We start from the raw sequence: 11,522 nt of genomic DNA on the forward strand, positions 1-11,522 counted from the left end.
AATGAAAGTGGATTTGCTACAAGACACGGACACTTTGGTATTAGTCTACTACAAAAAGAGTCGACCTCATCTTTAATGTGTAGTTGCTAAAAGAAAAAAAACAAAAATAAAAATGTATATTGTTTATATGCATCGATCAGGCATAACATTATGACCACCTTCCTAATATTTTGTCCCTTTTGCCTCCAAAACAGTTGTCATCAGAGAGTGGACATGGGTCTTCTGGGGGTCTAATGTTGTTAGTTCAGGGGCCCTTGGGTCGTATGGGTTGAGGGGTCTCTGTGGATCATAACACATATACTTGATCAGTTTGGGATCTAGTCAATTTGGAGACCAGGTCAACACAGAGTCCCTAGGCCAGGTCTGGTCTAGGGACTTCTCCTGTCTATGGTTTTAATGTTGTGGCTGATCAGTCTATATCCACTTCAAATTTTATTTTATCTATCTATCTATCCATCTATCTATCTATCTAGACATATTTGAAATATTTTAATTTCTCGCCGTGGACTCTGAAACCGGAAGTAGAGGAGACAATGCTGCTGACTTGCACAGATTTCCAGCGGTGGGACGTCTCCGCGTGGTCGACCTCCGTCTGCAATGACTCCGGGGCCACCGTCTGGGACAGTAGACCAGCCGCAGTCACCAGTCTCGTGTCATCGCTGGGCTTCATGACAAGAGAGTGCTTCGCATCTGGGACTCTGTCCTCGGCTTCTCTGAAAGGCAGGTTCCTCAAAAAGACCAGGCGGGTCGCTCCTACCGCGCAGCAGGATGCGGACAGCGAGTGTCATTTGTGCAGGTGAGACACGCAAATCTGCATAAGTTTGAATCCAGTCCCCTCTGGCTGAGCCTTGATTTATCTCAGCGGTCAGAGTCAGGACGCACGGACGCATGTCAGAGTCAAACCCTTCTGTTCACAGTGACTTTTTGATTCCACATGCAACAAGTTAATGCCTAGACACAGAGTTCTTGAGTTAGGATACTTTATTTTTCTATTTCAGATAATCTATAAATTAGGGGTGGGAAAAATATCGATATGGCAATATATCGCGATATTCTTTCTTCCATACAATATCGATTTTGAATGTATTTTGAAAAAGTTATGTTTAGGGCCTGTGGTGAGCGACTGCCACACCTCCACCACCACTATTTCTGTACAAGTGCAATAAATTTGAAATGGATCATTTGGATTAATATTGTTTTTTTTGTATTGTTTTGTTTTTGTTTTTGTTTTTTTGATTTTTTTTTTTTTTGATTTTTTACTTAATTTGTCCAATGAATTATCACTGTCATCTGATGTACATATAATGTGCATTTTAAGCTGCTTTTAAAAAATTCTCAGTGAACTATGTAGAATATTGCAATGTATCATAATATCGCAATAATGTATCTTATCGTGACTCAAGTATCGTGATACGTATTGTAAAGTCCTTGCCAATTTACACCCCTACTGTAAATGACTTCATAAAGACTACAGTCCTGAGCTGATGACTGAGCATGATCGGAAAGAGTTTCTCTAAATGTATAATTCAAAGATTCAGCCAATGATTATTTCCATTCTTTATTGTCTTTAATTTATACTAAAGCTCACGACACAGATTTTTACCCATGATTCTGAGACAATATCTGAAGCCAACACTGCCCTTTCTCCTTCCATTTACATGATAAAAATGACACAATGATAACAAATGTTACAAGTCTCAATTTAACCAAAAACAAACATTTATTGGACTCAAAGAATATTGTCATGCACTCTTCCATTCGGGGAGGAACAATGTATGGGCTGCACAGGTCCGCAGCACCTCCAGCAGGACAGGGCTATCTGTAAATGTTGATGGGGAAAAAATATATGTATCTATGTTTTCGCACCTGGGTATCGGCCGATACAGATACCAGCAAAAAATACAAATGATATATATAATATATTTCTAGCCAGCATGTGTAGCATAAACTTTATGTCTAAAACAAGCCTTTATAAAGCTGCTGCATTTTACATATGACTTCCAACCAGTTTGTTCCACTCCTGTATTCCAGGTTTTCCATATTTTCCCTGTCTGGCAGCAGTCGCACCGTACGTCGGATCGTGACGGCCTGTGTCCTCTCATTCCTGGCCCTGCTTGGCGCTGTATCCGTCGACCTCAGGTCCAACTTGGACTTGCTGCACACGACAGAGGCCGCTTACGACGAGCTGTCTTCCTGCAGGACTCTAGCCCTCCTGCAACTTGTCGGCAAGCTTCAACAAATGAGAACTCTATTCACAAAAGACGTGGGCAGTGAGATGTCGGGGGCAAATTTTTCAGACGTTGTGTTCCCCGTGTTGGATCGTCTCTGTGTTGACATGACATACGGATACGGCCACGGACTTGCTTGCGGTTCTCAGTTGTCTGGATTTTGCCAGGAAGCGAGGAGAAGCATCGAAGGATTTCTAAATTCTTCACTGGATACAAACGACAAAAGTGAGAATGGCATTTTGTCTTTTTCTGTCTCCATCAAAAGACTTCTTGACATCTGGGGCACAGTAGAAGACGCTTTAGTCAAAGTCAAACAAAACTCCAACTGGAGGGATGTACTGTCTGCAAGACTTCTGGTAAGATTCGTAGAGCTCAACCACCAGTTGATGAGCTTCCGGCACATTGAAAATTCTACAGACTTCCAGTACGAGTGGAGGTATACGTTGAACTACATCTGCTTTTCCAGGATAATCTCAGAGCGACTGAATGACTGCTGGCTAGAGAACATAGACTTCAAGTTGAACTCAAGCCTGGAGATTGAACAATCTTCTTTTTTCGACACAAGTCAGTGGCAGATCTCTGGTGTCGGAACCGAGCTTCTGTCCGGATCTCGCACGGGAATACGAGCTCTGACCAACGCTCAGCATTGCTTGTTTGATCGGGCGGTGTTGGCTCTCAGGTTGGCGTCTCGATCCAGGTCTTCGGGCCTCAGTATGAGGATCTGCCTTCTCACCATAGCCTGCCTCATCTATCCCGTGGTGATGTTTTCCTTCAAGCAAATGGCAGAGTGGATCCAGAACTACGCCCAGTGTTTGAGAGAGAAGACAGAGGATCTAAAGCGCCAGAGGCATCTGGCTGAAGATCTGCTGCACCAAATGCTGCCCAAGTCAGTCGCCAGGCAGCTGCGCAGGCAGAAACACGTCGAAGCCGAAAGCTATGAAAAGGTTTGTGCAAATGCAACGAGAATATTCGGCATGATGAAGGATTACTCATATGCTTCAGTGAGCTTTAGCAAATAATAGACCATTTCACTAGCTCGTCAATTGTCTTTGCCTTGTTAATGTTTCAGGGCCGGGCAGAATCAGAGGAGTTGTGCAGAGCATGGATTCAAGGCAGCTACTTTAGAAACTTTAATTATTTATCGGGACCTGTTTCAAAATAAACAGAAGATTATTGGTGTATTTCGTAGTGTTAAGGATTCTGAGCTTTGACAATGTAGTGTGGCTTTGTAAATAAGTCTGCAGCAGTTGGGAACACTTAGAGAATCTCACTGAAATGGTGAATTATGAAGAAATAGGCCCGAGGTAGTGATAATGAAGGTCAAACTCATGGCAGCCTGTCAAAGGAAAACCGTCAAAAAAAAGAAAGATGCAGGGTTCACTTGCTGTCGAAGGTTGAAAGAGCAGCACTCCCTTCCAAAAGACATTTTACCACAGGCTGTCTGTGTAGATTCTCAGCCATTCAGGTCACGCTAATCTTGTGTAGCAGGAAACTTGACAATGTTTTTGTTCTCGAAGGCATTCCAGGCCTCATGCACAGCTGTACCTTGCATAAGCAGAGTTGCATTTTTACATAGACCCATCTGTGGTTGGTTATTCACACAAAACTGAAATGACTCAAGGTTTGTTTAGTTTTTTTTTCAAGGATCGTAGCTCACTCAAACAGTGACTCAATCAGTGAATAGCGGGAAAATTGCCAGCGCTGCATTCTACTGTATGTGACTTACACCAATCAGCCGCAACATTGACAGGAGAAGTGAATAACATTAAAACCATCTTGTAACAATTCAGTTTTTCTGCTGGGAAACTATTGCTTTTCGACCTGGCATTTGTGTGGCACCCACCTAGACCAGACCAGATACTCACACCCCCATAGCAATGACACTTCTTGATGGCAGGAGGATGCAGCCTGACACAGACACACACACACACACACACACACACAAAAACATTTTAGGAACAACTAAAAAAAAAATACGTATAACAGCACAAGGTGTTGATCTGGCCTCCAAATTCACTAGATCCCAAATTGATCAAGTATCTGTGGGACGATCCACCACAGAGGCCCCTCCCCTCAACCCGTAGTACCCAAAGGCCCTGATTTGTTGTGCCATGTGCTTGTGCAGTAGTCATGGGAATGAGAATCACTGCACTTAGAAAACCATAAAGGTTGAAAACATATGGGTGCAGACAGTTATCCTCACATATGATGCTTCAGTAAGAGTTTTGCTTCTCTCTAGTATTAAAACCATGAAAGGGAAGAGGTTAAAACTGTTACGTGAGACATGTAATACTAAATATTTCCTCTTGTTGGTCTCCCCTCTGTTCATTTTTAGCATTTGATCAACCAAATTCAGAGTTTTTATGGGCTGCAACAGTTGCGGGGCGGTTAGTGCCTGTGCAAGGTCTGCAAAAGAGTCTGTGAAATGAACGCGTGTGTATGTGTGTGTGTGTGTGTGTGTGTGCGTGTGTGCGTATGCTGCTTTTGTTCCCATTGTTAGCGTAATTACCTTTAATTGCCCTGCTCCATATTCATCGGGAGATAAAACAAGTTATACGGGTGAAAATTGCATCTGGCTTATTGAAGAGGTCTGAAGCAGCTGTGCCAAAAGCTCTTCGCATGGGGGTGGGAGCTATTACTGAACAGAACAGCGGGGTAAATTTTCAAAATGAACTGGAGATTTGTAGTATTCTGGAAGGAAAATGTAAGACCCTGTTTGCTTTTTTTGTTTTAAATTAAATGGGAAACTGTAACGGGGCCGAAGAATTTGTGAGAAAACATATGATGTGCAGACCATAGGAAATATAGAGTACCAACACACATCCTTAGCACTCAAAAAAACCCAGAAAAAAAAACAAATTAGTCATTGTAAGGACAAAAAAAAAGTATTAAGGAGCCACTGGTAAAGACGGCTCCCTACTGCTACATCTACTACCACTGAAGCCGAAAGATGCTTAAAGAGATTTATTTCTGTTTAATTATCAGCATTTAAAAATTCAAATTTAAGCTAAAACTTTTTGTCCATTTGTTCAGCTGTGCAGTTCACACTTTTGTCTCAAAACTGCTCTTTTGTTGGCATTAGTTATTGGCCTTAAATGTTTTAAAACAGGTACACATAAGACATTTATGAGGAACTTATAGGCTCTGGTGCTGCTGCATCTGATGTAGGTTATGTATGTTATCATATCGGGTTAAAGGAAGATTTGTGGCACATTGTTAAAAGTGTCTTAAGCTTTTGCTCAATGAAACATCAGAAATGTTAAATGAAGCAGGTGACAAAACAATGGAAACTGCCAAACACACCTAGATTAAAAGCATGGGTGACTAAAACAGAAAAAAATATTAACTTTTACAAACAGGGATCAAATCCATAGATGGGATACTGTAAGGACAGAAACTAAAACAGTGGATAATTTCAATCAAATTAAAAATATGAAATGAGTGGGAATCCCCCGAGCCCTCATCCCCACTTCCCATCTTCATTTTTTATTTATTTTTTTCTCTTACTATTATTTTATATATTTGTCTGTATATACATATATTATTATTGATTTGCTTATTCACTTAATTATTCATTCACTTTATTTAACCTTATTATTTTTTATTCTAAAAAAAAAGAAAAAGCAATATTTTGGAGGGTATAGACTGTAAAAAAATATGCAGTGAGCAGATACTTATTGTTTATGAAGATGAAATTCTGCAGTAAAGTATTTAAAAAAAGGTCCACTGTTAAGTGGCGGAGCAGCTGTTAATGCATTGTTAAAGTTTTACTCAATATTTACACATTTAATTTAAAGACAAAATGCCCACAATTGACTGTAAAACAACCTGTTTCAGGAAACAAGCTCAACCAGGAGCACAAGCGTAATGAAATGAGACATATTTATGTTAATTAGTTCAATACTGTCTTCAATAGTTGACAATAACACCACGGAGATCCTTTAAAAATATCTACTAATAATAATAATAATAGTAATATCTTTTTTTGTCTATTGTTTTCAACAACAGTGTTTTTACAATCTTCTTTTAGGGTTTTATGGAGGTTTTAATCTCTATAATAACAGCAATCATGAATCAGCGTTAATCATCTCTTTGTGCCTCCAGGCCACATTTCATTTATTGCCTTGTGTTATTTTCATTAACATAAAGACTGAGTGGTTTTGTCCGATGATGGATCCATTTCGCTCCATTTTTTTGCTCCAGGTGACCATTTTCTTCTCGGACATCGTGGGCTTCACCTCCATCTCTGCGTCCTGTACTCCTCTGCAAGTGGTGGAGATGCTCAACAACCTCTACATGTGTTTTGACACACGCATCGACTCTTATGACGTTTACAAGGTAACGCCCATGACTCAATGAATTCCCCAGCCCCTTCCTCTAAAACCTAAAACCAAGCCTTAAAAAGCTGTAGGGCGGACACACATGTAATGATGAATGATTAATTTCACATTTTCAAAAATATTCTTGCTTGCTTATTTCCTGAGGATGTCCTGGTAACATGCATAAGCTCTGAGGTCACATTTTCCTGCTTTTCTTTCAGTGAAAAGTCAAAATGTCTCTGTTGAATTTGTACATATGACTCAATACCACATCTGGACAGTTCTCCTATTTTCATTTAGATCTTCTTACACATTTTCTTATTTACATATAAAAAAACAAAAAAACTTAATGTTGTCATATTATTTCCTGATTTTTTTTCTGCATAAATCTCTTAAACCACTTCATCATTTTACAAAACTACCAAAAATTCTATCATTTTGAATATTTTAACCCTTTAAATACCAGTTTGAGTCAATGATGTTTGAATGATGAAAAAAAAAATGAAATGAAAAATTGGTTAGTTTCAACAAAACTAAATGTTGGGTGGCTGGGGCATTTTCTTTTCAAATCAGTCTTGGGTATGATCAAGATCATCTAAAATATTGACTTGATTGCATTATCAGTTTTTGTGTAGGATCAGATTTAAACTTGTGACCTCAGCAAACAAAAATGCCCCATTGACTTCCATTATAATCACATTTTTTAATCTCTCAGCCATGACACTATAAAATCATTCATTCTGCAACATTATGGTTTCACTTATGAGACAATTGTTTTACGTTTTTAGTGTTCAACTCTAAATTCAGTTGTTTCCCTAAATCCCTAAATATATGTGGCCTGTGCAGAAAATGTTTGTTGTTTCATTCGTTTTTGTGCTTGTGTTGTTGAGCTTAGCAAGCTATTTTAAGGTGAGGATTATAATGCCTGAGGATTAAATATTCACTTATGGGAGCCCACTTTGTCTGGAAAATGTCCATCTGAAGATGAAGATGTACTGTTATCTTTACTCTCTCATTTCCTCTCAACCATGACAGAGTTATCATCTTTCTGGCTGAATCTGAATTCGCTCCCAATTATTTTTTTCGGGCAGTCCCCCAAAAAAATGCGTGTGTGGTCTCCTATCTGATGACATTCCCTCCAGCACAAGTCCATTTTAGCGCTTTAATTAAGATGTAGAGGGTTGTCCTAAAATATTTCATCTTTAATTTCCAGTCGAATTCTTTCCACATTGGACCGCTACTTATTTTACTTCACACACACACATCTTCCCAGCATGTATCTTCAATAATACCATTCTAACAACTCCCATTTCACTTTGGGTTGACCTTAAGTGGGTATTAGCTTCTAGGGATTTTAGTTAGAGAACCAAATTATCTTCATTTATCGATCGTAAATGGATTTGTGATGATAAAATGTTTATTCCAGTTTCATAAACTGAAAAGATAAATCTGGCAAACACAAAGTCGATCATCAGTCGATGCAGATGGCTAAATCCAGTCCCACCTACTCTAGAGGGCTGGATCAGAGTTACCTTAGAAATATTCAGAATAGAAAAGCTAACCTATCTATTAAGAACATGGACAGAAAAGCAAGAGATCCCATCTGTGTGTGTGTGTGTTTTTTTCTTTCTTTTGTGAGTTATAACAACTGCAACATGTTTCAATGATGTAATACTATACTCTCACTGGATGGAGACCATTAGTTTTTGGTTAAGAGGAGGACTGGACGGTAGACTCTTTTGTACAAGTACTGTATTTCATTCTTGCCTTCCTAAATAAAAATAATAACTCTGTCCAATATTTGATGGAACTGTGAAACCAGGTGGAGACCATTGGAGACGCTTACATGGTGGTGAGCGGTCTGCCTGAGAGGAACGGCGACAGGCATGCAGACGAAATCGCCAAGATGGCTCTGGATCTGGTGGCGGCCGTCAGACAGGTCTCCATCCCTCACATGCCCAACGAGAGGCTGCAGCTCCGAGCCGGCATCCACACAGGTCAGAGGAGCTCAGGTCGTTGGCGTTTCATTCGTGTTCTCTAGTCGTGTGTGTGGGATGCACTTCATCGTAAAAAAAAAACACAAATTGCTTGATAAATAATGATGGTGCAAAATGGTGACCTGCTCTGGTGTTTAATGGAACATAATTACTAGGGGTGGGAAAAAAATATTTGCAATATGGCAATGTATTGCGATATTTTTTCTTTCGATACAAGTACAAATGCAATAAATTGGAAATGGAGAATTTCAAATAAAATAGTTTTTTGACTCAATTTGTCCAATTATCACCTTCATCTGATGTACATACATACAACTTGTATTTTAAGCTGCATTTAAGCATTTTCAGTGAACTTTATAGAATACCGCAATATATCGCAATTTCATAATATCGCAATAATGTATCGTATCGTGACTCGGGTATCGCGATACGTATCGTGATGTCCTCGCCAATACCCACCCCTAATAATTCTGAATACTGTATACCATCTCTGTTAATATAGTCTCATTTCCTCCTGCTCCTCTCAGGCCCATGCGTGGCAGGAATAGTGGGCTACAAAATGCCAAGATACTGTCTGTTTGGAGACACTGTGAACACGGCCTCTAGAATGGAGTCTACCAGTTTACGTAAGGCTCACAACACAGGAACACACATACACACCTCACACACTTTTTGAGACTGCTAAACTATGGCGGAGCTGTGTGAATTGCTTCATTTCATATACAATTTGCACAAATTTCTGCTGCTATGTTGCTCTTTATATTTTTTATTTAGTATAACTGCTAAAGGGAAATAATCTGGGACCTAATTGAATAATTTCATTGCATCTTATTCTTCTGCATGGTTGCGAATGACAAATATATCCTAGAATCCGTGAATGCTAACACAGTTATTGTAGAAATCAAGATGAAACTAGATATTTAAACCTTCAAGAATTCAAACATTTCACATACCAGTGCAGCTTCACTATGTAAACCTCAGATTGTATAAAGATGGAAGGCGGAACAGCTCCTCCAAAGTGAAGCCAAAGCAAGTAGAGCTCCCCCTGGTGTCTGGCTGCAGTATAGGTCATAAGCTCCACCTCCTCCATGTTAGTGGGCGGGACTTGACCCAAATGAAAACACTAATATACACGTCAAATCTTTTTTTTTTTTACAAGGATGGTTTCAGTCATTTTATGTAGTTGATACAATGTTGATGCACGTTCAAGTGTTAATTCTTTGCATTAGTTTTGTTTTAGTTAATTATGGCTACATGCTGCACAAGCAGGATGAGACATAATGGTGACTACCAGTTGCCATGCCAACCATTTTGTGTAAAACAACCAAAAAAAGGTGTAAAAAATAAGTGTAGTGTATAATCGAATATCTCCTTTAAACTGGTGGAGGTAGCAGAGTTTAGTATTAATTAAACAAAAACGCGAGTGAGTCTGGATGAAGTGTGGCCAGGTCTTCGTTATTGTGGCTCCACTTTCGGATCGTACTGATCAGACTCTGACACCAAAGTCTCAAGATGGCGGCGCCCATATCCCCGGGAAAAAAAAGCTTCATGTTTGTCCAGTGCAAGGCAGTGGTGACGCATCGTCCATATTTATATACAGTCTATGTAAGAGATTAACTAGATAGTGCACTACTGTTGCACATAAATCCCAGATATATATATAGTGAGATCTGCCCCTAGCATGACACATGTGCTTATATATTGTGTTTTTCTCCTGTCAGCTCAGAGAATCCACACAAGTTCAGAAACTTATTTGGCTCTAATCAAAGACAACGCCTACGAACTGCAGCTTCGTGGAGAGATTGAAGTCAAGGTAAAAGATTCCAGCTGTACAACAATCTGTTTTATCTCTATTCTTTATTTATTTATTTATTTTTTTATATTTGCCTACAATATTGCCCTGCTCTTCTGGTTGTGCTCAAACACAAAGAGGCTCTGAAACAGACCAAAAACACATAACAGGATAATATATTGTGAGTTCATTTTGTTGAATGGTGAATACGTTCTGTCTCCTAAGTGTTGGGAATCTATTCTGAATGTGAATTGGTAGCAGCCATAATTTCTTTCATTGCTTTGCACAGCTTTGATTATTAAAATCTTGCGACAGTAGCTAATGTTAATAGCTAACTTATTCTCTCTGAGCATTTTTAGCATTAATACACTGATCTACGACCTGAATGTCTGCACCTTATTTTTTGCTTCTCTGTGTTTTTTTCTTGATCATTATTTTTGGAAGAAAATCTGAGTTTTGCTCGGGCGTCCCGCTCAGATACATGTCCTGTCCTTCTCTTTCCAGGGTAAAGGCAAGATGAACACGTATTGGCTGATTGGCCACAAGAACTACAGCGTGCAGAACGACAGCCTGGTTTGTCACTGGGACCCCAGCAAGACCAGGAAGAAGAAAACTCTGGCCGACAGCCAGGACTCTGTGGCCACCGTGAGCTGAAGCCGCTCAGTTTGCTGAATGTTTGCATGTTTCAGAGGCGCAATTCTACCTTTCAGAACATTTGTGTCCATCCTCCATTCGTTTCTTTATGTATTTTAAATAATTTCTTTAGATAAGCCACTATTATTCTTTACTTCCTGCTTGTATAAAAGGCCAAAAGTATATTTACATTCTTCCTATGTGTGTGTAAATTTCCTCTTGTTAGATTCTGGTTCTGTAAATACTCTGCTTCACTTTTACGTCTATTTTGTTATTTCTGTAATTATTTTATGTTATTTATTTAAGTGTCAATGAAAATGGTTAAATTCTCAGTTATTCTGATGTTCTTCTGTGTATTATTATTTTTATTTTTTTGGAGAGGGGGGTCTTGAAAAAAATGGTAGGAAATGTTGCAGTAAATACTTCACATTAAGTTATTGATCAATTCAATCCAGTATTTTAATTCAATCACACCTAAAACCACAAGCGATGACAGACTCTAGAGTAGGAACCACCGTTTGCCAATTTTACATATTCAGCACAAATATCTCAT

The 11,522-nt window shown here is 39.2% G+C and overlaps 1 protein-coding gene across 1 annotated transcript; it reads left to right on the forward strand.

Annotated features, from left to right (window-relative positions):
• The first annotated feature begins 498 nt into the window (after window positions 1–498).
• Window positions 499–11,336, forward strand: LOC125019341. The gene is made up of 7 exons (XM_047604083.1): window positions 499–796; window positions 2,032–3,172; window positions 6,432–6,566; window positions 8,370–8,544; window positions 9,072–9,170; window positions 10,266–10,357; window positions 10,841–11,336. Exons 1-7 carry the CDS (start codon window positions 534–536, stop codon window positions 10,988–10,990), a joined length of 2,055 nt encoding a protein of 684 aa, XP_047460039.1. The 5' UTR covers window positions 499–533; the 3' UTR covers window positions 10,991–11,336.
• Window positions 11,337–11,522: the final 186 nt, after the last annotated feature.

The sequence above is a fragment of the Mugil cephalus genome, chromosome 1 (genome assembly GCF_022458985.1).
Source record: "Mugil cephalus isolate CIBA_MC_2020 chromosome 1, CIBA_Mcephalus_1.1, whole genome shotgun sequence".
Lineage (NCBI taxonomy): Eukaryota > Metazoa > Chordata > Actinopteri > Mugiliformes > Mugilidae > Mugil > Mugil cephalus.